The 27,850-nt window shown below is 61.1% G+C and overlaps 1 protein-coding gene across 4 annotated transcripts in view; it reads right to left on the bottom strand.

The window, feature by feature from the left end:
• The window catches only part of Kndc1 (kinase non-catalytic C-lobe domain containing 1), a 43,473-nt gene that overhangs the window by 13,688 nt on the left and 1,935 nt on the right, over nucleotides 1-27,850 (bottom strand). The window contains exons 2-17 of one of the 4 annotated variants that reach the window (XM_047537886.1): nucleotides 22,622-22,820; nucleotides 21,987-22,045; nucleotides 16,179-16,325; nucleotides 15,671-15,788; nucleotides 13,888-14,618; nucleotides 11,384-11,498; nucleotides 10,633-10,704; nucleotides 10,501-10,562; nucleotides 7,349-7,507; nucleotides 6,815-6,910; nucleotides 6,409-6,493; nucleotides 5,510-5,684; nucleotides 4,770-5,434; nucleotides 4,311-4,455; nucleotides 3,862-3,941; nucleotides 2,559-2,968 (exon numbers count right to left, since the gene is read on the bottom strand). In XM_047537886.1, the coding sequence (XP_047393842.1) occupies nucleotides 2,559-2,968; nucleotides 3,862-3,941; nucleotides 4,311-4,455; nucleotides 4,770-5,434; nucleotides 5,510-5,684; nucleotides 6,409-6,493; nucleotides 6,815-6,910; nucleotides 7,349-7,507; nucleotides 10,501-10,562; nucleotides 10,633-10,704; nucleotides 11,384-11,498; nucleotides 13,888-14,618; nucleotides 15,671-15,788; nucleotides 16,179-16,325; nucleotides 21,987-22,045; nucleotides 22,622-22,820 (3,318 nt within the window). Of the gene's footprint in view, nucleotides 1-2,558; nucleotides 2,969-3,861; nucleotides 3,942-4,310; nucleotides 4,456-4,769; nucleotides 5,435-5,509; nucleotides 5,685-6,408; nucleotides 6,494-6,814; nucleotides 6,911-7,348; nucleotides 7,508-10,500; nucleotides 10,563-10,632; nucleotides 10,705-11,383; nucleotides 11,499-13,887; nucleotides 14,619-15,670; nucleotides 15,789-16,178; nucleotides 16,326-21,124; nucleotides 21,296-21,986; nucleotides 22,046-22,621; nucleotides 22,821-27,850 lie in introns of those variants that run through there. The other 3 variants (XM_047537887.1, XM_047537888.1, XR_007106829.1) reach the window with 3 other exon arrangements.

Raw genomic sequence — 27,850 nt, 5'->3', positions numbered from 1 at the left:
GTTGCTTCGGGTCTTGCCAAGTTGCTGAGGGTGGCTTTGACCTTGTGATCTCCTGCCTCAGCCTCCTGAGCTGCTGGGAGTCCCAGCTGGATGAGGTGTTGTGAGGGCTCGTTTCCCACTCAGGAGGAGGGCGCCTCACTCCCCCAGGACACCTCTTGAGCCTGTCAGGCAGTCCCCTGTCCCCATCATGTCCCTTCTGTCTCATGGCCTGAGCCACCACCTCCCTGACTGCACCCCGGGGCCTTGGTCTGGGCTGGATGGGATGGGTCTGGAGCCTGGGGCGCCTGTGGGTCCTCAGCTGGAAGAGGCAGGGTGTGGGCCAGTGGGCAGCCACGATGGTCAGTGTGGCCAGGCCCAGGCAGCTGTGGGAGGGGTTGAGACCCAGCAGAACCTGAATCTTACTGTTGGGCCAGGTGGTCCAAGACCTCTGGTCTGCCTGTTTGGTGTGACACACTTGGGGCAGGGACTGTCCCAAAATGTACTGGAGGACATTGACGTGGACGTGGCAGGACTCCATGGGAGTGGTCCTTGCTGGAGCTGCCCCAAAAGCTGAGGAGTATCACCTTCCCGGGGGGCAGAGGAGAGCCAGGGTCTGACACCTGGTAGCCTGGCTTCAAGTCTGCCTTCCCTTAATGGCGGCTGGAGTCAGCTCCCCTTCGCGGTGGAAGCAGGTGGGGAGCAGTTGCCGTGGCTGTGCCACGACTGCCTGCCCAGAGCCCAGGCCTCCCACCTGGAGCCACGTGAGGCTGTCTAGATTATTAAAATGAAATAAAACCAAAATGCCGATTTCTTAGCCACACAGTCCAGCATTCAAGTGCTCAGTAGCTGCACGTGGCTGGTGGCTCCTTACAGACACTGCAGACCCAGAACATCCTGCTGCAGAGAAACCCAGGGACCACGCAGGCAGAGGCGGGCAACTAGCCCATGAAGCTATGTGTACAGGCTGTGCCCAGTTGTCTACTGGCTGGACCCAGGCCCGAGGGCTCTGCAGCTGTCCACACATGCTTCCCTGTGATCCTGGCTTCTGAGCATGGGCCGCAGCCCCAGGGCTGTGTGACAGAGCTCACATCTGTCCCTGGAGGACACCCTGTTCTGGGTTCTGTCCCCCCGTCGCCTCTCGTCTGCCGTGGAGATGCTGATGCTGACAAGTCCCTGGGGAGGGTTTGTGGGTGCCAAGGATCCAGGAACCTGGAGGTGGTTCCTGCATCCCAGCACGTGCCTGCCGCCTGCTAGAACAGCTTGTGCAGACGCACCGCAGGGAGAGGCTGTTTCCAACAGTCAGCGGCACTGTGCACCACCCTGAGTGGCAGGCAGGTTCTTTGAGGACTGTTGTGACTGATTGTAGGTCAATCTATGTGACCTAAAATCCCACATGCTGGGATGCTAGAGAGGAAAGCAAAGAGTTGGCCTCACTGTGTCCACCCTAGTTGGTTCGTTAGGCCCAGGTGCCAGGACGGTGAGGGAGGCTCTGCCCGTCCTAACCAAGAACTCTTGGAACATCAGGAGAGCACTGCCTTGTTAGAGAAATCCGCGTGCGCGATCTGAGGTGCAGTTCAGGCACCACGGCCACTGGGTGGGTGCAGGGTACATGGACAAAGCCACCGTCAGGCGGAAGTTGGAAAAACCAGGAATTACAGAAAGTGGAAGAAAACGGGGATGAACGGAGCCACTGTCAATCCCCAAACAATGAAAGCAAAGCCAGGTGTCCAGTCTAGGATGTGGGTGTTGGGGGTACCACGGCTGCAGGCGGGGGTCGGGAGCCAGTGCCGCGGGAGTCCCTCTGGCGTGGGAGGCGGGGTGCTGTGGCTCCCCTGCCAGGCATGGTGCCTGGGCCCTGCCAGTCAGTGGACGTCTGCGCAGTGTCCCCTCCTGGCCGGTCCCCAGGCACCATGGGCTGGGGATGGGGGTGGGTGAAGCCCGGGCAGGGGGAAGGGCCAGGAGCCCTGTGCTGAAGGGTTCTCTCCTGCCAGGGACCCCAAGGGGCCTGGACCTGACAGCTGCCTTCCATTCAGAGCTTTCCTGAACACCGTGCTTCCCAGGCCTGGCTGCTCAAGCCACAGCCTGCTTGTGCCCTGCTGACCAGCGAAGAGCCTGGGCTGCCCCTAACCTGGATGGTGCTGCCCACCAGAGAAGCCCATGCCAGGCCACACCAACCTGAGTCCAGCCTGGACTTGCTGTGGACAAGACGCTTCTAGTGCTTGCTATCATCTCAACATGGCACTGCCCGAGGTCAGGGTCCCAGCAGGGAGGAAAAGACTACCTGTGTGTCCTGCCAGCAGATGATCTGAACCTTCCATGGTGGCCAGAATGGGGTGACCTGAGCCATGTGACCTGGCTGACGGGAGAAATCTATCACCTGCCTCCAAAATGTAGATCAGCGTGCTAATGGGCAGAGCTCTGCCACCAAGGGACCGGTGGAGAGGACTACGGGGAGAGGTGGGCACATTGCCATCCACCCTTGGAGTGACCTGAAGCTCTGCCTGAGCAAGGCTTGCTGCCCACAGCACTCCCAAGGCCACAGTGACCCCACCCACAGTGGGCGGATGCCCTGGACTCACGGGGCTCTCGGCTTCAGGCTCTGGGTGCCCGCTGGCCTTCCGCATGCCCAGACCCTTCACGTAGTTGTGGACATCAGCTCCAAAGCAGTCAGCCTCGTAGAAGGCGCTGGACCAGCCAGGGCTGCAGCTCTGGAACTCAGCTGGACCCAGAGGCCCTGCAGGGCCACAGTCCTTGGGCCTGGCCAGCTGAGACACTGTGTCCACGTCCGAGGCCCTGCTGGCAGGCTCTGGGACAGGGTCTTGCTGCCCGTCCACTTCAGGCTGACCCTCTCGAGTAGCTTTTATTGACTTTTGAGGCCGAAATCCCACCTCAAAGTTTCCCTGTGAGAGTGCATCGGAGTCTCTGTCCGACTGTGTGGGGGGTGAGCAGGGGCCCCCGCTGCCCCGGGCTCCTGCCACTTTCTCTTTGCCTTGAGAGAAAGAGATGAGGGTCAGGAAGGAGGTTCAGGCCTTGTGTCCCAATGAACGTGAGGGGACTTGCCACACAGGGAGCATGGGGCCCCTGCACATGCTGTGTGGGGGAGGCCTGTTGCCCTTGGGGTGGGTCCCAGCCACACAGTCCTGGGGACGGGACTGGGGAGTCTGGGGACACCACTCTGCTTGTGACGTGCCACCGCCAGGTGTGGGCATGCGCACTGTTTCCAAACTTCTTGTGGGACCCGGACCCTCTGTCCCAGCCCTGGCCACCAGGCCCAGGCCCCTCTGTCCCTGCAGCCCAACCTCTCTGGGACGGTCAAACTCAGACCCAGCTGTACCCCTTCCCTGCTCCCTTACCCTCTGGGCTCTGTCAACTCTGAAGCTTCTGTCTGTGCTGGCAGCCTCCTGAGTGCCTGGCCATCAGGAGCAGGTGGACCTAAGGCCTGGCCTACCATATTTTCCCTGGTTTGCTAAATAGGGATAAGGCCATCACCGAGGCCCTGTTCCTGCCAGCTGACAGACCCAGTGGTTAGCACCCACCTGCTCTGCCGGCCTGCCTCTGCTCCCTCAGACAGGTTCCGGAAGTTAGTTTTCAGCTGATCTGGAGTCTTGGGCTGACAGTCTAGGAAGCCAGCTCAGAGTATTTAAATGGCTAGTGTTCCCAGGGGGGTGCAGAGGCCCCCAGTGCTGTGCAGGTGGCTGGCAAAAGCAAGGAGGAAGTCCCCCTGACCGACAGCCCTCAGCCCCAGGATCCTGGGTGTCCCTGGGGCAAGTTTGCTCTGGACACTGGAAGCCCTTCCTGCTACTGAACAGCCAGGACAGGAGAAACCAGAGAGCTGTCTGTGGAAAGCTTGCTCCCTGTCCCGAGCTGCAGACCGTCTCTTACCCAGTCCGTGGAGTGAGGGTCTTTTGCCGATCGTTGAACCGGATGAGCTCTCAGGCTGAGACCCCGGCTCCTCGGAAGTACTGACAATCAGAACAACTGGTCAGGACCCCTACCCTCCTGGACGAGGTAGGTCTTGGGCATATGCAGAAAGGCCCCCAGCGTGGAGCCTCACCTGCAGACACTGGGGAGGTGGGACCTCTGGCCTCCAGCTACCTGCACCTTCCATGATATTGACCCCACAGAGTCCCGCTGGACAGAACCAAGGGACAGGCCAGGATGACTTCTCTGCTAGAATCACCAGCTGGGGTGTGCTGCCCCCGCAGGTAGCAGAGCTCCGGACAAGCGCCCCCTGCCCAACAGCAAGGACACCCCACAACTGTCACGCCCAGCAGCCATGTGTGCAGCCACCCTGAAGGGGCCCGGAGGGTGGCCTTGGCCCACAGACCCACCTGTCAGAGGGCGAGGCCGGCTGGTTGACCACCCTGAAGAGGTTCTGCAGCAGTCGCTCGTCCCAGTAGAGGTCGCAGAACTTCTCAGATATGGCGCCACAGAAGGTGGCGAAGGTGAGGTCTTTCAAGGCGTAAATATACTCTCCTGATTGTGCAAACGACAGGGCGGTGGGACGTGGGCCAGGGGCATTTCTCATGTTTGCTCTGTCACCTGGAGGAGGTGGTCTTGGGGTGCAGAGGGCTGGGTGTGGGTGGCGGGCATGAGGTGGGCTTTCCAGACCTGCTTCCTGCCTGAGGCTGCCTGGCACCTGCTTCCCTGTCACTGCTGGGCTGACTGTCCCTGACTCCTGGGGTGGGGACAACGAGTGGGGCTCCAGATTGCCCTCTGAGCTGCCCCTGGGGTCAGTGTCTGCCCTCCTCTGCCTGGTCCTGGGGCTGCTCTTGGCCTGTGGCCCCTACCCATGATCAGAGCCTCCAGCCCGTTGTCCAGGTAGCCGTCGAAAGCAAACTCCTCCCTGATGAGGCGCATGGTCTCCTGCAGCGAGGGGCAGGCCGTCCTCGTGGCGGGCAGTGGGGCGTCCACGCTGGACGGAGGGAGTTTTCGGTCTGCTGTCCGGGGCCTCTCAGGGTGACTCTCTGGGCCCCTGGGGTTGTCTGGACCCAGTGCAGCCGGGGCGGGGCTCCGTTGGACTGGCCGGGGGCCCTCTGACTCTGTGGCCTTGCTCCTGGGTGGCTTGCATGGATGAGGAGGGCCGTGGCTGGCCGAGGAGGGCCCTGGGGGCAGCGAGGCTCCAGCTGGGGCCTGCCCGTCTGGCCCTGGGTCGGGCTGCAGTGTCAGGGCCTTCTGGGGCGGGGCGGGGCCAGGAGGGCCAGGCACCACCGACGTGGCTCCCTCCGACTGGTTGGCGGGGTCGGGGCCTGGTTGGCAGGAGCCTCCCCCGTCCCTGACAGGCTCTGGGGCTGCTCCCTGTGGCCCTGGACCAGGCACTGGGTGACCAGGTGTTTCCAGGCTGGTGACCCTGGAGAGGCCCTGGAACACCTGCTTCCCCTGGCCCTCCGTGTCCAGCTGGCTGCTCCTCTCCTTAGGGTGGTCGACTGGCCCTGAGGACACAGCAAGCTGGTCCCTGTGGGAGAGAGGAAGAGTGCTGAGGAAGGCCACCCATGTGCCCCGTGTCACCAGCCAGGGTGGGCACGCTCACCTGGCCACACCTGCGTCTTGCGTGAGGACGAGGGGTTTAAAGTGCGTGGCTCTGGTGCTGAAGGCCTCTGGCGGCTCGCTGGCTCCTTCGCTGGAGGGCAGGTGAGGCGTGGGCCCTGGCACAGCCACGAGCCTGGTGTCACTACTGCCTGGCAGGAAGCCTGGGCCGCGGGTGGCTGGGGAGGCCGGTGAGGAGAGGGTGGTTATGGGGCTGGCAGATGCTCCGACCTGCACCTCGGGGTCCCCCGCTCATCGGGCCCGAGCCTGGGCACTGTGTCCTCCCGTGCCTCCCCAGGCCCACCTCTGCCAGGCTTGGCCCGAGGGCCTGGAAGGTGGAGTGGCCATGCCTGGGGAGGACTGGGGCGGGGGGACGGGCTGGAGGCTGGCTGCAGCCGGCGGGTGGAGGTGCTGCTGGGAGGGAGCTGGTGGCGTGGAGCTGGGTCTGGAGGGAACTGGGGCCGGGAGCGTGGATGGAGGGGGGCCGGGAGCGTGGGTGGAGGGGGCCGGGAGCGTGGATGGAGGGGGCCGGGAGCGTGGGTGGAGGGGGGCCGGGAGCGTGGGTGGAGGGGGCCGGGAGCGTGGGTGGAGGGGGCCGGGAGCGTGGGTGGAGGGGGCCGGGAGCGTGGATGGAGGGGGGCCGGGAGCGTGGATGGAGCGGGGCCGGGAACGTGGATGGAGCGGGGCCGGGAGCGTGGGTGGAGGGGCCGGGAGCGTGGGTGGAGGGGCCGGGAGCGTGGGTGGAGGGGGGCTGGCCCACTTGGAGCAGCGGAGGGAATCTGACTGGAGAGTGGGCAGATGAGGCCTGGTGGGCGGGGTCGGCTGCCCACTGCACTCACTGCCCTGGTCTGGGAGCCATGATGTCCCCACCAGGGCAGGACTCCCAGGAGCCAGCTGACCCACCTGGGCTGGTCTCAGGAGCAGGTGCTGCCCGGGGCTTCAGTTCAACCACAGAGAAGGTGTCTTGGAGACCAGTTGTCTCTTCCTCCTGGTGAACATGGGCAGAAGGTCACAGACAGCTCGTCACAGGACACTGGAGGTGCAGCATGGACATCTGCCCTGTGGTGGCCACAGGCCAGTCCAAGGAACTTTCTGTGGGGTGGGGGAGCCCAGAACAGAGGGCCTCTGCCCCTAAGATTTGGAGCAGGGGCCATGGAGGCCTCCTTGGTGCTCACGTCAGTGAGGCTGTGGAAGGTTTCCAGGGAGTGGGGAGATGGTGGCCAAGCCCAACTTACTGCCTGCAGGGGTGTCCAGTGCCCCTGGGGGTACCCACCCTGAAGGTCACCTGAGCCGTAGAGCACTGTCTCACCTTGCAGGTGGACACCCGCAGGTGGGTGAGGATCTTTCTGCTGTCCATGCCTCGCTGAAGGAGATAGCTGCCACACACCTGAGGGCAGAGAGGTGGCTGGGCAAGCCAGAGGGTGGCCTGGACTTCGGCCCACCACGCCGGCCATGTCCCCTGATGCTGCAGGGAGGGTGGGCAAAGGCCAGGAGGCCTCAGCAAGACTGCCTCTGGGATCTGGCCTCTGTCTGCAGCTGCGAATGGAAACTGAACAGGAGCTCCACAGCTCCTGCTGGTGCTCGGGCGGTGCCAGGGGCTGCCCGAGGACTGCCGCCCATGTGGGCCCGAGTCGAGAGGCACTGGGCCAGGAGAGGCCCCCTCTGCAGAGCCTCGTGGATCCGGCCAGGACCAGTCCTGTATGAGCACAGGACACCGCAGCCAGGAGGATGCACAGCAGGAGGGCTGCCCGTGTGGATGTGGGCAAGGAATGAGACCTGCTCCCTCCCTCGCCCGTGGCCCGAAGGCCCTGGGACTGTGCGCAGGGCTCAGCCCTGTGTTTACCTTGATGGCCTCGGCCACAGATGGCCGCTCGGGGGCGTGGCGCCTGGCCATGTCCAGCAGGAGGGTCTTGAGCCTGCGAGGCAGGGCCAGCTTGTGCTCACGGGGCACGCTGAACTTGGCTGCAGTCCACAGGATGGCGGCCACGCAGTACACGGACGCCTGGGGGGCCGAGAGAGGAGGGTAGGGGCAGCCAGGCCACTGGGCCAGCCAGGCAAGGCAGGCCTGGTGTCCTGAGGGGCACCGAGACACAGCCCTGTGGAGTCAGGACCTGCCCAGAGCCCAGGGGTCCACCCAGCTGGCCGTCAGGGGAGCCTGGGCAGGTCGGAGCGGTACATCTAACACCCCCTTTGTGTCTGATCTTTAACACTTGAGCGTGAGGAGCTCCTAGGGAACTTCCCACCTCTGTCCTTACAGGTAGCAGATGGGCAGTGTGAGGAGACCAGCTGCCCCACAGCACCCTGGACGCCCTGCCCAGGGATGCGGCCCAGCAGTTAGCAGCGGGCCGTGACAGGCGCCTGCTCTGTGTGCTCAGACGGACGCTCCATCTGCCGAGGGCCCCACGTGCAGGCCTGAGACGCTTTCTGGAGAGCGGTCCCTGAGTACCACGATGCTGGCCGCAGATTGCTTGTTGTGTTTATTTATTTCCTGTAGATGCTTTTTATTGACTTGATGTTTCTTCTATTTCTAGTTTTCCTAGTTTTTCTTCTCTTTCGTAAGATCACGGATGGGCGTTGGATCTTGTCTGATGCGTGTTCTGCATCAATCATTACGATCGTGGGTTTCCTTCCATAGTGCTAATGTGCTTGTCTACCTTGATTTGAGGATTGAAGCAGACTCGGATCCTTGGAATAAAAGCCCTCTGTTGTGGCATACGACTGCTGTATATATTGCTGAATTACATTTGCATATGTCTTATGGATTTTTGCCTTCATCTCGTGAGAGATACTGATTTTTTTTTTTTGGGTACTCTTGTCTAATTTGGGATCAGGGTGATACTAACTCCATAAAATGAATCAGGAAGTGTTTTTCTCTTCTGCTTTCTTGAAAAGATTGTGTAAAACTGGTGCTAATTGTTCTTTAAACACTTGGCATATTTTCTAGTGAGACCGTCTGGCCCAGAGATACATTCTGGTGAGTTTTAAAATCATAAACAAGATGTCCTCGATACCTGATGGACTGTTCAAGTGACCTGCTTTTTCCTGGGTGATGGTGTTCTGCTGCTGAAGAACCGGGCATTTTATCTGAGGCTCCAGAGCGGGTGAGGGCTGTGGACAGCCCTCCCTGGCCATGCTCTCCATGTCCACAGGGCCATCCGAAGCCCCTCTGTGCTCCCTGGTGCTGGTAACTCACGTCTTCTCTCTCTTCTTCCCGCCAAGTCCATGTCCTCTGTGGCATTCCCTTGTGGTATGGAGGTGGGACCCGGACTGCGTCATCAGGAGCCGTACCCCAGTCCTTTGGCTTTGCTCCTTTTGCGATGCTCTTGCCTCAGCCTCCCCGTTGTCGGGGTGACTGCTGTGGCCACTGTATTTCTACTGGGCATTTCCTCCCTTTCTCCTTCCTTCTGTCTTCCCTCCTGCTCAGTTTCCCATTAGCTGTTCTTGCAGGGTGGATCTGCTGCAGCGAGTCCGTGGCTTCTCTTTACCTGAGACTCTCTTGTCCTTCCTTTGTTTCTGAAGGGTCTGTGCTGGCCACGGGGTCCTCAGGACCAGGGCTGGAGCCCGTGGGTGTGTGCGAGTGCCATCTGGTTGGCTGCCCTGCACAGGAGCTGTGCTTTCCTTCTTTTTTGGTCAGGAGCATGAGGAGGTTGATTGTGCTGTTTTGGTGTAGATTCCTTTGAATTTGCTCTGTTTGATGAGCCTCTTGGATCTGTAGGTCTGTGCATTCTGCCATAATCGGGAGTCTGCTTCCTGATTTCTGAGTGCCTCTGCTGCCCGCCTGCCTTCTCCTCCCAGGATTTTGATGACTTGGCTACTACATCTTTTGTTATGTTCCCACAAGCTCCTCAGGCTCTGCTCATTCTTCCGTGTTTCTCTTTCTTGTCCCAACGTGTCCCGTCTGTGGTTCTGTCTTGGTAGCACCACTTTCCCATCCACTGATTCGTTCTGTGTGCACATGGTGCTGGGCTTGAGTGCCAGGCTCCTAGCATGCTGAGTCTGGTTTTTAAAGCTCGGCTCTGAGATTTCCAGTTTTCTGTCTTCTCTGTATTGTTGAAACTTCCCGTTTCCATTTGTCATTTGCTTCAAGCATGCTTGTAAAACTGCTCCCTGCAGCTGTTGGGATGGCTGCTCCCAAGTCCCTTCAGTGACCTCTGGTGTCTGTCACCCCAGGGCCCACACTCTCTCATTCCAGGGGAGATCTTCCGGCTCTTGCTTTGGTGGGATCTTCAGTAGAAATCTGCAGGTGTTCCTACCGGGGCCCTGATCTTGCTGAAGCCTGACCCTTTGGCCTCGTCCGGCTGCAGTCCCCACTGACCGTGAGGGTGACAGGCCAGCTCCTGTCTGCTGGCCCGTGTGGCAGCGAGTGCTCTGTGGTGTGGGCTGCAGTTGGGACTCGTGTCTAGACAGCCTGCTCCTTCCTCTGAACAGAGAACCAGGTTAGTGGGGCCTCGTCTGCCCCTGGGGTTTCCCAGCTGGGCTTCTTTGGCTCCAGGTCTCCACACAAGGCAAAAGGAGCCGTGGGGCCTGCCCTGCCCCTCAGGGAGCTCCCCAGGGGAGCCCTTGAGCTGCCCGTCCTCTTCCATGCAGACTCAGGTGTGGGGAGTGTCCAGTTCCTGGAGTCCCTGGAGTGGCCCCTCCACCTCTGGGGGTGAAGCCCTGCCTAGTGCTGGTGGCAGTGTAGTTAGTCACACCTGGAGTTCGCAGAGCTATTAAGCTGGGGTAGCAACGCCTTCCTTGCAAGTTTCCCTGAAGGTGCCCTCGGCCCTCTGGAACCAGGGGGCTGCTCCAGCACACACACTCATCCTGCCTGGGGGCCCTGCCCTCTGCCTGCCTGTGGCCCCTGGAGGAGGCCCTGTGGTGGACACTGCTCAGCACCTGCCAGGCAAGCCGAGGTGCTGAAGAGGGCACTGCACTCGGGCCCCAGGCCACTGGGTAGGGTGGGGACAGGGCACGGCCAAGGCTGGGACAGGTGGCCCTGGGGAGCTGGGGCCTTACCTTCTCTGTCACCAGCTTTTCCTCTGCCACCTCGGGAGCCAGAAAGAGCGAGTTGTAAGCGCCTAGGAGAGAACAGCAGCTCAGCGGTCCGTGCGCCCCGTGAGCCTCCGGGCATCCCCGCCCCGTGCGTACCATTGGCAGGGGGCGGCCCGAAGAGCACAGCCCCGTCCTCGGCCAGCAGCACATTGTCCAGGCACAGGCAGGCTGCAACGGAGTGCGAGTCAGGAGTGGCTGCCCGTGGGCCTTGCTCAGGGTGGGCGGCCCCAGCCTCACCCAGGGTGTGCCAGGAGACGTCCTGCTGTGGCCCAGCTTCTTCCTGCCACAGAGGCCCTGGCAGGCTGCCCCTCGACCCCCAGCAGAAGGGCCTCAGGACAGACCTGCTGCAGCGCCCTCCTCTGCTGGGGATGGGAAGGGCGGGACCAGGAGAAGTGGACGCGACCCGTACCACGCACTGCGCCAGGAGGCCGACCTAGGAGGCTGGGTCTCAGGGCCCCAGACACGCCCACAGTGTTCCAGGGAGCTGCAGGCGGCCCTCTCGGTCCTTATCTTGGACAGGGTGAGGCTCAGCTGCCCAGGCTGGCCTGGAAGGTGAGCTCCTCTTGCCTTGGGTGAGGGCAGGTCACCGAGTCAGCCCTGTCCTTCTAGACCTGTGCTTGCCATGGCCTCCTGAGCTCGATAGCACAGGGGACATTCATCTGTCCTGTGTTCACAGGGTCAGCTTGGGAGGCTACACCCAATGTGAAACGCTGCCCCTCGTCCTGGTCCCAGCATGGACACTGATCCCATTCCTGGTCACTGTGTGAACACTGCCCCCATCCTGGTCACTGCTGCCCCCTCCCAGGCTCACAGCATGGACACCCCTCCTCCCCCAGCCACTCTCCACCTGGGTGCTGGGTGTGGGTCTGCAGGGCGCGCAGGCAGGCCAGGCACAGCGCCCACAGCTCGTACTCCCGGAGGGGCCGGTCCAGCTGGCACAGGAGGTCCTGCAGGGACAGGCTCTGTGGGGAGAGTCGTCCTGTGAAGAGGCCTCTGCCCTCGGTCATGGGAAGCACTTCCACGAGATGACAGGCGAGGGCGGCCTTGACCCCCGCCCAGTGCCCACGGGCAGTCCAGCGCGGGCGCGTGGCAGGGCAGGTGGGGCCTGAGCGTGCAGCCACGGGGAGCCTGGTGCCCCCTGAAGACCCAGACAGCCTCTCCGCCGCTGCTTCTGGGCACATGCTGGACACCAGGCGTGGCCACGTCACGGCTTACAGGGCCCAGGGGACAGTGCCTGTGCTGTCCACGGTGGGAGTGAGGGTGCGGCGCCCTGAGACAGGAGGCTCCGCTTGCCACACGTGGACCTGGAGCGCGGCAGCGTCCCTTGGGCCGGCGGCTGGGCTGGGGCCAGGGGTGGGCCCTGGGCGCCCACCTCGGGGCGTGCACGGCGGTCCCTGGGTTTCCCACACACTGGACTCCTGCAGCCCCGTGCCGCCCCTGCGCGTGGCCGTGCGAGCAGGGCCAGAGGCACCAGCCTGGGGGTCAGAAGTGGGGGTGGGGAGCTTGGGGACCCTGAGTGTGGCCCTGGTGCCCCCAGGGCTGAGCCCATGCGGCCTCCGTGCGCGGCCCCTCCCTCGCTGCTGGTCTGGCCACTGCGCTGGTGGCCTGCCTTCTGGGGCTGGAACTGGACGGGGCGTGTCTGACGGCTGGGCTGCAGGGCTTGAGGTCCGGCCAGGCGAGCCGTTCACTCTGTCTGTGGCCTGTCACGGGTCAGCCCCGGCCTGTGCAAGGCTGGAGACCTCTGCTCTGCCCCCCGGCAGTGCTGCCCTCTGCAGGCCACTCCGCGGGACCCTGATGTGCCTCTGGAAGTGGGCACGTGAGCCCTGTGTGAGGAGGTGTCCCGCCCTGGGGTGCTGGGACCACACCTGCCGCCATGTGAGCCGGCTGGGCAGGCCGGCAGGGCCCCTGCCTGGGCACCGGGCACACTCCTGCTGATGTCCCTGCCCTGCTTGTGGGAACACGAAGGACAGTGTGACCACAATCGCCTGCCCCTCCTCATGGCGCCCAGTGGGAAGGAGGCTGTTGACACCACCCTGTCCTCCAGGGTGGAGGCCACCCTGTCCTCCAGCCGCTGGCCCAGGCGTCTTCGCCTGAGGGGTGCCAGCCCTGGGGACATGGAGCTTCAGGGGGCTGAGCAGCCAGCGGGGAGCCTGCTGTGCTTGGGTCGGGTACGAGTGCCCAGGGGGGCGTTTTGCCCCACTGTGAGGTACTGAGAGGGTGGCACGGGTCCAACCTGGGGTTTGGCGGTGGGCTGGGACCTGAGAGAGTTGGCCAGGTCATGGGGTGGAGCCCATGAACCGAGAGACCAGAGACGCGGTCCCTGCTGCCCCACGTGGGGCCCCTGCCAGCAAGAAGCCTCCACAGGGCAGTCCTCAACCCTGAACCTCCAGCAGTGCGCCACACAAGCCTTTTCTTATTCTTATTCTTATTCTTTTTTTTTTTTTTTGGTACTGGGGATTGAGTACAGGGCCTCCAGCTGGGCAATCTCTGAGCTACATTCCCAGTGACCCTCCCTCCCCCTGCTTTTTGTCAATCTTATTTTGAGACAGCGTCTTGCTTAGTTGGTTAGACTGTCCTTGAACTTGCGATCCTCCTGTCTCAGCCTCCTGAGTTGCTGGAATTACATGTGTGTGCCACCATGCCGAGTTAAACCTTTTCTTTATAAAATGGCATACTTCAGGTATTTTGTTATAGTAACAAGAAACTGACAAATATGGAGAATTAATAATGTACTTGCTAGTTCCAACTTGGCCTAGGTACTAGGCTGAATAGAAGGGCCAAAAATTGTATGCTACTCTGAGAGTCTATGGCAACAGCGAAAACAAACCAAACCTCCCAAGCTTCCTCTGCTGCTTCCAAGCAGAACCCTCTGTCTCTCCCAAGGGAGAGTGCCATGCTGGGGGACCTGTCCTGCTTGGGGACCCTGTCCTGCCTGAGGTCCCATCCTTGCAGGTCCTATCTTGGTGTGGCACAATCCTGGCGCCTGCCGGCACCTTCCTGTGCCAGGATGGAGGGTGAGCGATCTCAACTCAGTTTTGGTTTCTGGCCTTTCAAACAGAAGAGCAGGACAAGGAGGCCCTGGGGCGAGAACTGAGGAAACAACCCCTGGGAGCTGCCAGCCTCAGCCTGGCAAGAAAACTAAGGCCCAGGCTGTGCAGTGTGGTGGGCGTGTGGGCTGGGGGTGGCTGGGGGCTGCTTCTGGTCGTCCAGAGATGAACGCCCACCTTCAGGGCTGGGGAGGGGTCCTGGCCTGAGAGCAGCACCTAGGACAACGTGCGTATTCACAGCTTCCTTCAAACACAGCAGCTGGTGCCCAAGCCGTGCCCACCCCACCCCACCTCGCCCACCAACCTGCTCTGTGGCTGCACTCTCTGGCTGCCCGGCTCCTTCTGGAATCCCCTCGTCGTCCCCTGGAGTCTGGGCTTCATGGCCTGCATCTCTGGGGTCCATGGGACAGGGTAGGGGGCTTTCTCCTGCAGGCCGCTGGCCGGAGAGTGGGGTCTCTGGTTGTCCTGAGGACCCCGGCTCCCTGTCCGCTGAATCTGGTGCCCCTTCTGGCTGGAGCGGGGGTTCCTGCTCGGGCCACAGTCTACTTGTGGGCTGTGCCTTGAAGCTAGGAAGGCCATTTTTCCCCTCCAGAAAGACCTTCCTGGGATCAGGGTGGGAGAGTTCGGAGATGGTCAGCTGTCTCCTTGAGCTGGTCAGTGATAGGCAGAGAGCACTGGCCTCGGGGCCCTCAGGCAGCAGCCTGGGAAACGTCTGTACCTTCCTCAGGCTCCGCCTGAGGATGTCTTTGTCCAGCTCGTGGAGGGGGCACTTGCTGTCGAGGACGAGGCTGGCCAGCCCTTCCCGGCTGGGCTTCTCGCCATTTCTCATGGAGGCTGACAGCAGTGGCTTGGTGGGCTGGGGTCTGGGGCCCCTGCTGGGCTCCTGCTCTGTGTCTTCATGTGCAGTGGGCTGGGGCTGGGGCTGGCCCTCCGGGGCGGGCAGGGCCTCTGGGTCAGCGCTGGAGTCCCCGGGCGGCCTCCTGGGCCCTGAGCTTCTCGAGGCAGGTCTTCCCTTCCAGCTACTCTCGCCGACGTCTGGCAGGAGGCAGGATGTGGTCACCACAGAGGGGCCTTGACCGTGGGGCCACCCTGGCGGGCGGGCGTCTGTCCTGTGCTCCCACCCTCCCCTCAGGCAGGGCCCAGTGACCTCCGGGGTCATCCAGCGGCCCCCGCGCCCTGCCAGGTGCAGCGTCCCTGGGTCACCCTTGCTGTCCAGACATCCCTCCACAAGCTCCTCCTTTTCTGTTAGGATGTCACGTGATCCTGCCAAGTGTGGACTTGATCCTAGGGCGGCCGTGCCACGCACCCTGCTCTTCAGGATGCTGCGGCCTACTTCAGTGGCACCGTTCTATGGCGGCCGTTCTGCACCCCAAAACTACACCTTCCCTGCTGTGGGAGCAATGCTGGTGGCCACTCTTGGCAGGGAGGACCCTCTGGCCACTGTGAGGGCCTGCATGCCCCTTTCCTGAGGCCCCTGGAGGCTCCCCAGACTCCACCAGGGTCCCATGTGTGCAGAGAAACCCCAGATGCACAGCAACGACCTTGCACATGGAGCAAGTGTCTCCAGACCACTGTGGTGTGGGCATGCAGGACTGTGGGCTTTCCTTCTACAGGGCAGCTTGGAGATGGGCAGAGGAGGAGGGCAGCACCAGCCTTGGTGGCATCCGAGTGCAAGCCTGATGCTCAGCTCTCTGCAAGACTTGTTTGGGTCACTGAATGAGTGTGTACATGCCAGTGTATGCACACCTGGCACACGTGATGTGGACATGTGGATGCATGTACATGCTTGCATGCACCTGTGAGTCTGCATGTGTGTGAGCATGTAAAGGTGGACGTGTTTGTGGGTGCATGGGCGCTCTACTGAGCACACACATGGGTGACTGGTGTGGTGGGTGTTTGCAGGGGTGTTGGTGTGAACAAGTGTGAGTGTGCATGCATCTTAACGCACACTTCCCCAGGAGGGTGCACGTGTGTGTGCACCGTGTGCACATTTGATGCACATTTTGTGCCTACACATGGCATGCATGTGCACATGTATGCATGCGTGTGCACATGTGCAGGCATGTACTGTGGGTGCCCGTGCTTACCCTGGAATGCTCCGAAGGACTCAATGGAGAGCACCCTCCTCCCGACGGCTGAGAGGCTCCGGCACAGACGGCACGAGGATACGGGTTGCACCTTCTCCTCACACAGTGCTATGATGCTCTGCGGACACGCGTGTGCCATCCAGGTGAGGCTGGCTCTCAGGAGGAGGCTGCCTCCTGAGACTGCCCCCAGTGTAGCTCCGAGGAGGCCCCTGTCCCCGGCTGCCCTCTTGCCCGCCACATGCACCCTTTGTGTAAAAAGGCAAGGTGTCCCAGGTTACAGAGGACAGGATCCTGTTCTCACGACAACTGCAAGCCAGGGCTTCACTGCAGACTTGCAGGACAGAAGTCATGCCCGTGTTCAAGCACAAAGCAGCGCCACTGAATTCTGGTTGGGAGACCCTGAAGAGGCTGCTGGGCTCTGTGCATGTGTGCGCCTGGGTGTGCAGCATCAGGCAGGGTGGGCAGGTGGTCAGCTGTGGGCACCAACAACGGACAGCTGTGGACTCACCTCCAGGTCAGGCCTGTCTCTGGGGTCCTCTGCCTGCATCTGGTTCAGCAGCGCCTCCAGGTCTGGGCTCAGCCTGGGCTCCAGCTCAGGCTCCGCCACGTACTCCAGGGCAGCCTTCAGGGTCGCCCCCAGAGAGTAGATGTGAGCCTGCGGTGGCAAGGAGCCATTACTGCCCGCTCTGCCACGGCCACCCTCCTCCAGGCCGGGACTCCTGGTGGAACACACGGGCACTGCCCGCTGCGGCCACCGTCCTGGGAGGAAGCAGCAGCAATCACGCTGCCCCCAGGTCCCAGAGGCCCCATGTGCATGCTCTGCCCTCCTGTCCAGTCCAGCCACTGCTGGCCCTGCCAGCGCGGACTCAGGCCCTTTCTAGGTGCTCTCCAACAAAGGCTGGCAAGCACGGGTTTGCCTTTCTTTGAAAGTGGGGGCCTTCCTAACTGTGCCTGGGGGTAGGATCTGCTCGTGGTCCATGCCGGGACGCCAGCTGCGCTGAAGGTCAGCCCCGGGTCCTGGTGGGGCTGCAGCGGCCGCTGCCTCCCTGTGCCGAGTGGCACCGTCGAGCCTTCAGCACTTCAAGAACAAACCAGCGTGGTTGGGATTGTGTCGAAACTGCAGTGGCTTCTTTTATTAATTTGGGAGAGACTGACTTTCTTACAGAATAAAATCTCTATTGCAGAGAGACTGTTTTGTTGGTTTTCCTTTTAACTGACGAGTGACTGGACACCCCGCCTTCTCCGGTACTGGGATGGACCCAGGGCCCCCACGACGTGGTACCCCTCGCCCATGGGGGGCTTTCTGCCTCTGGCTTGCTTTCCGGTCCGTTTGCGCCCTGGTTCCTATGGTTTTGTGGCAATTATTAAAGGAATGTGTAAGCTTTGTTTCTAGTGGTAGTTGCCAACGCAGAGGGTGCCATTTGTTTGTGAGGTATCTTGTTTTGGCTAGCCTCTGACATCTCTGTGCTCCTGGGGTCGGGTCTGCAGACATATTGACAGATGAGGTGATTCTGCCCCGTCCAAGATGCATCCTGCTCAGGGTCCATGTCACCGCCCTGACTGTCCTGAGCCCATCCCTTCTCCTCATGCCCACACCAGGACCATGAGCCACCCCCACCCCTGGCAGAGGGAGAATGGCATCCCAGCCCCAGGCCCCGCTCACATGCTGTGAGCCTCGGCCAAGCCACAGACCCTCTCTGAACCTCAGGGAACCCTGAGTGTTGTCACCCTCACAATGACAGGCAGCAGTAGGCACAGGATCTGAGAATGGTTGCAGAGGACATAGGCAAGAGATGGAGGCCATAGCCCTGCCGTCTACCACCTTCCACCTTGTCTGTCCCACAAGCTCCTGGGCCTTCTGCCAGTGGTCGCTCAAGTCCACACGGCTTGTCTGTGGCCTGGCACTTGCTAAGCACAGGCCCACGGACAGGTGACACACTGACCACACAGTGAGCCTGTCTTCCTGGCTGGCCCCCGTGAACCTGCATGTGCTCAGGGTCTTGCAGGCTGGAGGAGAGCCTGTGGGGCCAACAGGGTGTGCAGTGCGTCCAGGGATTTAGGGAGCCCAGGGGTCAGTCTCAGAAGTGGAGGGGAGATGGTCCCAGGAGGGTAGCTGCATGGTACCTGGAACAGAGTGACGGGTGAGGTCAGAGTTGGGAAGGTTGTTCTGGGAGACAGGGAAGCAGTATGTGGGGGTGGGGCAGGCCAGCTGCAGGGGGAGCAGGGCCCAGATGCATCCATCAGCACCATCAGCACATGGCCAGTCAGTGGGGTCTGGGGTGACAGGAGGAGGCATAGGTGAGGGATGGGGCGGCCCAGCCTGGGTGCAGCCAGCAGCCACGGCCTGAAGCACCCGTGCCTCAGTCCAGAGACCCAGGAGGCTGGGTGGGGTGTCCACCTATGGTGGCCGTGGTGCCCTGCCACATGTTCCTGGGAACAGTGGTGCCTGGAGGGTGAGATGGGTGAAGGCTGCCCCCAGCAGGGTGAGCTCCTGAGCTGGGCGAGGGCTGTCCAGGCTCTGGAGCTGCCTCTGAGCTGGGCGAGGGCTGTCCATGCTCTGGAGCTGCCTCTGAGCTGGGTGAGGGCTGTCCATGCTCTGGAGCTGCCCCTGAGCTGGGCGAGGGCTGTCCAGGCTCTGGAGCTGCCTCTGAGCTGGACGTGCCTGGGCTCCATTTGCAGCACTTTGATCACTCAGGGGTCCTGCAGCTCCCGGCAAGAGCCCCAGAGTAAAGTTCATCTGGGACAGAACAGAGACCTTGGCACTGCAGCCTGGCCCAGATGATTGGCCCATGCTGATGTGGGAACAGGCTTCGTGTACCCCAAGGGCCTTTCCACAGAACAAGGTAGGAAGGACCTACCTGCTCTGTGAGTAGAAGGATGGAACCCTTCTTGTCACCCTGGGGACTGACTGGGGGTCCTCAGAACAGAAGTTCCTTGTCACTCATCAGTTCTGAGTTGTGAGGACCTGGGGCCCCTCCCCTGTCCCACGCCCACCAGCCTCCTGGGTGTCCCCCTGGGATCAGCATGTTGAGCCCTCCTGCCTCACACTGGTCTCCTGGGGAGCTGCCGGTGAAGCTTGGTGGCTCCATCCAGACAGGGCCACAGTGCCTCTGTGTAGGGTGTGACAGGCTAGCTCAGGCACAGGTAGGAGCCAGGGGGTCAGAACCCAGGCCCTGGGAGTTGGGTAAAAGCAGGCTTGTGGCGAGCAACCTGCAAACTCGTTTATTGCAGGAAAAGCCATACATTTTATAAACTTTTTGCCCAATCACAATGTGCCATGGGGGATCAGACCACCAGGCCCCTATACAGGTTCCCTTGGTAATACTAGGTGAACTTGGGGCAGTTGTTTACTTTCCTAAGTGGTCAGAGCGGAATGCTCCTCTCTGCAAGTTTACACACTTGAGACATTAACTGCTGTGAGCCAAGAATTAGGATTCCTCCCAACACCTCTGCAAACTCGGGAGCTCAGCATCCTCTGCAGGAAGAGGCACATCCACCCACCAGCAGAGCCCGAACCTCAACGCACTTACCTCGATGGTAGTAGGGTAAGTGGGCAATACATTAAAATAAATCAGGTGCTACAGACACAGGCCAGCGCACAGGCTTGTGCCACATCACAGGAAGCCTGCATCCCGCCCAGGGAACACGAACCTTAACACCAAGAAAACCCAGCAAACTGCAAAAAACCACAGCACATGGACAGCACTCTGAAGCCACAGTGTGACCGAGTGAGAGGTTATAAAGAGAAAGCAAGCCCTAGTGCATTCGGGAATGAGAGAGGCCCACTGGGCCTGAACGCTCGCCAGTGACCACACACTCACACAGCAGCCGCCCAGTCAGCCCTGCTGAGTCCATCCTGAGAAGCAGAACAGCTGGGAGAAACCCACTCAGCTCTGCGTGGCCTGGAGGCCCGCGAGGGATGGCAGGTCCTGGCGTGGATCTTGCTCTGGCTCTGGCGGATGCCGCGCACAGGGATGTGCAGTGGAGAGGACCTGGGTGGCGACGTGCCCGTGGTACATTCATCTGCATATACGTCTCAGTGAAAGGTACCAAAACCCGGCCCACTCACAAGGCTAAATTACTCAGGGGCTAAAGAAGAAATCTTGATGGAAATAAGGTTCTTAGAAGCAAATGCTGTGTGGCAAAGCTCACAGGATGCAGCAGAGCTCACATGTCGAGGGAAATTCATGGCCTTGTGTTGTTGACATGGACACTGGGGAGAGGAGCTGAAAGTGGGTGAGCTGGGTCCAACTCGGTTAGGAAAGGAACAAGTAAAAGGAGAGAATGATCGACAGAGAAGTGTGTGTGCCCAGGAGACAGTGCAGGACTCCGGACAGACCCACCAGGCAAGCTGTGAGGCTGCCCAGGGCAGGAAAGGGAGGTGCAGACTGGCGCTCGGGCAGGGGCGGCCTGAGGGGCCGGCCACAGAGGGCTTCTACCTGTCCCCATTCTCCTCTGCCGGAGCTGACCAGAGAGCCCACCCTGTGAGAACGCTGGGTGGGCTGGGCGTCTGCCTACTAGAATGGACAGTGATGATGCACTTTTCTGCCAGGACAGAGACGCCTGCAGCAAGCTCTGCCGGGCGGTGGAGGCCAGCTCATCCCGTGCTCAGACACACAGGGCGAAGACTGGGACACCAGCAGGGCAAGACCACTAGCCACCCACGGACCGCGCAGCAGAGTCCACAGGGTCACTCCTGAGCCAGACTCCACCGTGTGCAGGGGAGAAGACAGCTGGCCAGCGGGGTTTTCCTCAGTGAGAAAGGGCGATTTAACACCAGGAGATAAACAGGTAAATCACTCTTGTGGTGAGGGACTGAACTCAGGGCCTTGTGCACGCGAGACAAGCCGTCTACCAACTGAGCTGTGTCCCCAGCCCGGGAAGTCAATCTTGATAAAGAAAAAAATCACATCATCCTTTCAAGGAACACAGAAGGAGCACCTCGCAGAAACGCAGCGTGCACTCAGGACAACGTGATCGGTCCAGCAGGGGACGTCTGTGCTAAGGCAGATGTCCTGCCAGGAACGGTGGGGGCGCACTTGGAATGGGCAGCCCTTCACGGGGGCAGGAGGGGCTCGCACTGTGCTTCTAGCCCGCTCCATGCTGCTCCTCATCGCACAGAGTGCCACAGCAAAGGGAACCCCAGGGGTAACCTGGTGGCTATGTTGGTGATTTGATCAGGGAAAGAGAAGAACTAAAAGAATCTGCCCACTGCTAGAAACAACAGCCAGATTGTGCAAGATGGTGGACTTAAAATCAGGATAGTAAAGTGACCTGTACCTCCGTAGACTAGCAACAAGCCGCAAAAGACTGCAGATAAAACACAACGTCAGCTTCAGAACAGAAGCAGAATGTAACAAAATCCTGAGAACGAATCTAATGAAAACCTAACACCAGGACTCCACGGCAGGTGAGGCGCTGTCAGGGGCTCACAGAGGCCGCCAGGTATCTCACCTAGAGCCACTCCAGCCACGTGCCAGCTGAGCTTCCTGGGACTTGTGGAGCCGATTCCCAAATTCACCTGGGATAAAGCGCCAGAGCAGCCGGATGCCCCCGCAGGCACGGCCCTGTGGGCGCGGGGCTTTCTCAGAGAGCCAGTCCTAGTGCAGGGATGGGCCTGGGGGCCCAACAGGACAGAGCCTGCTCTGTGGCGGGGTGGTGTGCATCGGAGCTGGCCAACTAACCACACCAGGGAGAGGCCGGCGACGAGGAAGGAGCAGGGGTCCGGGGGTCACACTGGGTAAGAGGGGACGGACACGAGAGTCTGAGTTAGTCACTGCACATGTGCTTTGGTGACAACGCACGGATCCTGTCTGTTAACTGGAGTTGAATAAAGTAGGAGCAACGTAGGCTTCAGGCAGATACGGTGTGAGGAGCAAAGGGCGATGCTTTCAGTGAGACAGCGGTGAACGCCTGCTGGGCCTGGGGCGGGAAGCCTGTGCAGGGCGGGCTGCACCTGAGAGGGAGGACGGCTGCCCACTGCCTCAGAAGAGCCCAAGTGCTCGGCTTCCTCCCCGCCCGCTCCCAGCTCTCCCGCTCCCGCTCTCCCGGCCAGCAGGGCCGTCCTCCGAGGCCCGTGATGTGCTATCACAGCAGGGAATGAAAATCAGGCACTCACAGGAAGGACAGACGGCACAAAGCCACCCCTCCACACTGCTGTCCTCAGGCTTGAAGGTGGGGCCCTAAGGCGGCCCCCTGGGGATGGAGGGTGTGCTCAGAGGCCAGCCGGGAGCCCACTGCAGCAGCCAAGGCGGTCAGGAAGCTCCAAAGGCAGCGAGGAGGGGCGCCCGGTGGGTTGCCCTCCTGCAGCACTTACCTCAAAGGTGTTCCCAGTCAGGTCAAACTCTGGGGGAACAAAGGCACCCTCGGGGTCATCTGGAGAGGCAAAGAGAAGGCTTGTTCTGATCACCCACCCAGAGGCAGGGCGAAGAGGCACGCCCACCAGAACCCAGCCAGGAGCCTCCGGGCAGAGTCAGGAAGGCTGCTAGGCCACGGCCGCGTCCTCCTCTCTGCCCTCCCACTGGAGTCCTGAGGATGCCCAGGCATCGCGAGAGGCAGTGGTTGAAAAGAGGAACCTTTAGCTGTCCCCTAGGGTTCTGTCCCTCTTCCTGAAGGCCATCTGGGGAACTGCCCAGCAGCTCTGCGTCCCCTGGGAAGGTGCAGGGCAGCCTGGCCAGCTGAGCCACGTGGTCTCACTGTCGAGTGGGGGGCTCAGGCTGGCCGAGACCCTCCCTGGCTCTCCAAGGGCATGTGCCCAGCCTGGAGCAGCAGGAGCCCACAGGCCTCCCGAGTTCCATGTGCGGCCTGCCTCCCTCCCTCCGCAGTTCTTCAGGCTGAGGACCCTGGGCCCTGGGCCTGGGCCCTGGTCTGCCTGGCTGCCCAGGGCTCACGATGCCCTGAGAGGGTGCCTCTGTCCCAGCCCCGCCCGCCGGCGGCTGCCATTGGCCTCACCACTGAGCTGCTCCATGAAGCACACGTTGCCGCTGGTGTTGAAGGCCAGCGTGTCCGGTGTGATGCACAGCGTCTGGAAGATGGCGGCGTGGGCCACGCTCCGCATGGACAGGCTGCACTCCAGGCACACGGCCCAGGCCTCCTGCTCGCTGAGGCCGCTGTCCCGCAGGGAGAGGATGTCGGCCAGCGACACGTTCTCCTGCAAGACAGGCCGTGGTGAGCCCACGGAGGGTCAGGCAGGGCACACGCCCAGCACCGAGCCGTCCAGGCAGGGCACACGCCCAGCACCGAGCTGGGCTCTCGGGGAGCAGGGGGCTTGCGGTGGTCTTTCACCTCATGGGCTGGGAAAGGAGTTTCGGGCCGGGACTTTTCCAGTTACTATTATTCCTTGTTGTGAGATGGAGTCTCATGGCCTGGCCCAGGCTGGTCCTGTGCTTCTGGGCTTGGCTGCTCCCAAGTGCTGAGCCTGCAGCTGGGGGCCACCACATCTCACTCCAGCCTTTTAAATTTTACCTGTTTATTTATGTCTTGGTGCCGGAACACAGGGTTTTGTGCTTCCTTGTGCTCCCCAGCCCCTCACCACTGAGCCACACTCCCCTCCTGGCCAGGTCATTTTTTAAAAAAAGACCCATCCCACTGTTCTCTGGCAGTCAGAACTGTGAGCATTTGGTGAAACTCCAGCATGTAGCCTGGAGCCGGCGTCTGCTCGTGTCGCGTAGGAACGTGGCTGTACTCCCGGGAGGCTGGCTCGAGCCTGTGAGCTTGTGCCCAGCTGGCCACCTGCTCAGAACAGCCCGACTCGCAGCTCAGCCAGCTCACTGAGGCTGTGCACAGGTTAAGCCACGGTCATACCTATAGACCACACTCCCGTGCACAGGGAGCCGCCCGGAGGGCTGAGGTGGTGAGCCTGCAACCCGGTCATGTGACGTTCAACTGCATGTGTGTGACAGGTACAGGCGTCCAGACGCTAGCTGTGGGCAGTTCACATGGAGGACACAGTGGGGAGGACCCCACTCAGCTGACCGCCTGGCCTCCCCATGCTGAGCCACTGCAAATTCTGAGTAGGCTCCAGGATTGTGGAGCTCAAGGGACCCGATGGCCTGTACCAACACCACACTCATACGCACACGGCTGCCACACACACTCTCGCACACATGTGCCATGTGTCTCCACCTACTGTCTGTTCCCACATGTGCATGCACATGCACAGAAACACACTCCTCCACTCATGCATTAACATATGCCAACATCGTCCACACACATCACACACATCACACATACCCACAGGCCTGTCGTAGTCACACAATTCTGCACCAGTCACGATACACGTCCTGACTCACCCACACACCAGACACCTGACTCCGAGGCCCTGTTTGGTGCATGCCCCCTGCTGCTCGCCCTGTGTGTGTGTGTTTGTGTACCTATGGATAAGGTAGGAGGCTCAGAGGGAACCGGGCTGGGGCTCTGGGTCGGCAAAGGATGTGGGCACTCTTGGAGGGGTGAGGATGGGACAGGAGGCGAAGCCCCCAGCACCTGTCCCAGCCTTGGCTGCAGCTCCCCAGGACATGGACTCTTCTTCAAGTGTGGGCAAGAGCTCAGGTCCTAAAGGGTGAGCCTGCCTCCAGGTGGCCCTGCTCAGGATCCCCACAGCCACAGATGAGGGAGCCAAGGGCTCCATGGTGTGGCCTGGGTCTGCCCTGCTGTGTGTCTCTGCACATCCACCGTGCGTGTCCCTCTGTGGTCCAGGGAGGGGATTGTAATGACACTTCCCTAGACCTTCCAGCTCCTTCTGTGTCGGCATGCTCTCTGCTTGCTCCTGGGTTTCCCTGGCTGCTCTGGTTTGAATCTAGACAATCCCCAAAGGCTCGTGTGTTGAAGGCTTAGTCCCCACACAGCAGTGTCCTGAGGTGGGGTTTTGGAGGTGACTGACCTTGAAGGCCTGACTTCATCAGTGGGCTGGCCTGTTGGTGGATTCGTGATCTGAATGGACTATTGGGCGGTGATGGGCTGGCTGGAGGAAGTGGGTCACGGGCACCTTGTCCCAGGCCCCTTCCTCCCTGTCTTTCCCTCTCTCTCTTTCCTGACTGCCATGACCTGAGCAGTATCCCCCTCCATGCCCTTCCCCCATGATGTTCTGCCTCACTTAAGGCCCAGAGCAATGAAGCCCTCCAACCATGGACTGGACCTCTGGAACCATGAGCCCAGATAAACCTTTCCTCCTCTGAGCTGTTTTTACCAAGTGCTGTGTCACAGTGATATGAAGCTGACCAGCACACTGAGACACAGTCTTCCTGATGTGGGTCTCCCTGCACCACCTAGGCTCCTCAGGACCCAGAGCGCCCAAGGATCCAGCCATACCCATGAGGCCCATGTGCACACACGTGTATCACACCTGCATACACACCTGCACCAGCACAAGGCACCTCATGTGAATGCACAGCGCAGCGCACGTGCACACAGCACACAGCACACACTCACGAGCACACGCCAAGCGAGGCACTGCCCCAGCAGGCCCCGTGATTCCGTGCCACTTAGGAGGAACGAAGCCCGCCCACGACATGAGTCTGTGCCAGGCCCAGTCCCACGGCAAGGCTGCCGACAGGCTGCTGCCGCTGCTCACACTGGCCAGCAGCCCGCCTGCTCGCAGGCAGCGACAGAGCCTGCCAAGAGAAGGGAGCTCTTCAGGCACACTGCAGGGCCATCTTGTGGCCGCAACACCACCTCCTTCTCAGGCTCAGGGCGAGGTGCCCCTGAGCGCTTGCCAGTGCTCGGGGCAGCTGCAGACCTGCACCCCCAGCACTGTTCATGCTGCGAAGGTCCAAGTGGGAGGAAGCAGAAGCCCTGAGGGTCTGGAGCCGCTGCTTCCCGTGGGGCTCGGGCCTCTCCCAGGACAAGGTTGTCTCTGCCTCAGAGCTCACAAGGTACCCCGGGCCCTCTGGATCTCCTCGTCCAGCACCGAGGGACCCCCAGCCTGGATGCTGGGCCCTGCAGCCACCCACCCTCTGAGGCCTGGACTAGAGGAGGCAGGAACACAGGATGAGCCTTGGCTAAGGGGCCAGGGGCAAGGATGAGAGACCGGGAGGGATGTGGGCAGCACTCACCAGCCGCTCAGCCTCAGTCCATGGCCCCCCCAAATTCCAGCAGAGGCCCCATGGCCACTCATGAACAGAGCCCAGCCATATGCCTGTGCCTGCCTCTGGAAAGGACAGCTGTCAGCCTGGTCGCCAGGCAGGCCCAGGCTCCAAGTGAAATATGCTTAGCCCAGCTGCAGGGTCCCCTAAGTGGGTCCCATGAGGCTTAGGGCCACAGAAGACTTCCAAGGAAGGGGAGTGCTGTGGTCAGCACAGCTGGCCTGGGCTCCTGTGGAGGCCTGCACGGCACCCCTGCCCAGAGGGCCCACTCCGGCTGGGGCATCATGATTCACACTGCAGCCTCTTCTGGCTCCTGCCATCTGACCTCGCAGCCTCTAGCAGCTCCCTCTGCTGGGTGCAGGCCCAGCTCCTGGGGTGGGTGAGAGGGTCCTGCTCACCCTTCTCCAGCAAGGAACTGCCCAGGGGTTGAGGGGGATCACCCAGATTTTGTTCCCTGCTGGGCAGGAAAGAGCAGTCCTTTTCCTGCGATTGTGTGGGCCTAAGCGCACCCCCATGCCTGGAAGGAGGGTCCCCATCCCCAGGGGCTGTTCCCCAGGGCAGAGGTGGCACTTCAGCTCATCTCCTGTCCCAGAGGATGGGGTACTTATCTGGTTGTGCAAAGCATTCAGCTCAGGGCTTCTGTGCATTGAGGGGGCCTTCCCCCGTGGCTCAGACAGACTCTGAGTCTGGGTTGCAGGGGACTCAGGGGTCACTGTGTCCACTTCAAAAACACTTCTTACAATCAACTGACTTTTGAGATGTGGTATGTTCCAACAGGACCTCCAACCCAAACCGAACTCACTGCTGAGAGCACGGCAGGCGGCAGGCCCCGGGGAGCCTGACCGCCAGGCCAGGGGAGCTCTGCCACAGAGCCCTGGCCTGCTCTCCCCAGGAGGACGCCCTCCCCTGTCTGAGGCTGTTCCTGGAAGTAGCTCTCCCTGGGTCTCAGGCTGCCCCCTGTTCTGGGCTCCTGGGTTCAGGAGCATGTCACACGGAGTCCAGGAGGGGACACTGGGAGATGCTCCTTGTGTGGCCCAGCCACTAGCCCCAGAGCCCAGCCAGTCCCACCCTAAGAAGTTCTGGGAGGTGCTTTCTGGGTTTGACAAGGGTGAGACCCTCCTGCTATCGGGAGGCCCTGCCTGGCCCCCAAGGGAGCTATCCTCACCTCCTAGCCTGCCCTGGTCTGCACCCTGACTCTCAGCCCTGGCCACTTGGCATGTGTCTGCCTGCCCAGTAGCCACAGTGCTGCCCAGGTCTGATTATGCTGTTCTGCCTCTGACCCCATATGCCCTGTCCAGAGCAGCTGAAATCCATGGGAGTTCAGGGAGGGACAGTTCTTCCCAGAGGTTGGCCTTGGGCAGTGCCTGGGCAGAAGGTCTCCACGGTGCACCTAAGGTCCTCTGCGGTGTGCCTGCAGGTGGCCGGGGATCTAGGGTGGCGGTAGCTCCAGGACCTAGCCAGATACTGCCGTCCACTCACTGAGCTCTGGGTGGTTTCCAGCCCAGCATCTCCTTGCATACTATGGTCTGCCCATGTGCCGCGCATCTCGGGGCGGACTGGGCTGTGGGGTGTTGACTGTTTCACAAGTGAATGCCAAGCTGTTTTCCAACAGGCTGCTCCTGCTCACACTCCCACAGCAGTGAGGGAGCACTGCTGGCCTGTGGGTCCCGCCCACACACACCACTGTCCACCTCAGTTATCGCCATCTAGTGACCACGGAAGATATTCAGGACGGGCATGTTCTGCATTCCCCTGATTGTAATGAACTTTCTCTTGAGTTTGCCAGTCATTTGGACTTCCCCTGGATCGAGATGTGGACGGACCATCCCAGGCGTCCTGGGCTGTCTGGAGGCTCCACTGGTCCCACGTGGTCTCTTGTGTCCTCACTGGCACTGCCCTGGGAGCTGTGCATGGTTTGGGCCATGGAGGCTCCTGTGGCTCTGCCCTCCAGGTGACATGACAATCACCCTCTTCCTTACCTTACAGGACAGGTGCAGAGGCTGATAGGTAGGAAGCAAAACCCTCTAATGTGAACCAAGCCAGGCAGTGCAAGAGGCATGAAGTCTGGACTCCAGGTCTGCTCTCAGACACAGGACGT

The sequence above is a fragment of the Sciurus carolinensis genome, unplaced genomic scaffold (assembly GCF_902686445.1).
Source record: "Sciurus carolinensis unplaced genomic scaffold, mSciCar1.2, whole genome shotgun sequence".
NCBI classification, from domain to species: domain Eukaryota; kingdom Metazoa; phylum Chordata; class Mammalia; order Rodentia; family Sciuridae; genus Sciurus; species Sciurus carolinensis.
This window is presented reverse-complemented; position numbering and strand designations above follow the sequence as displayed.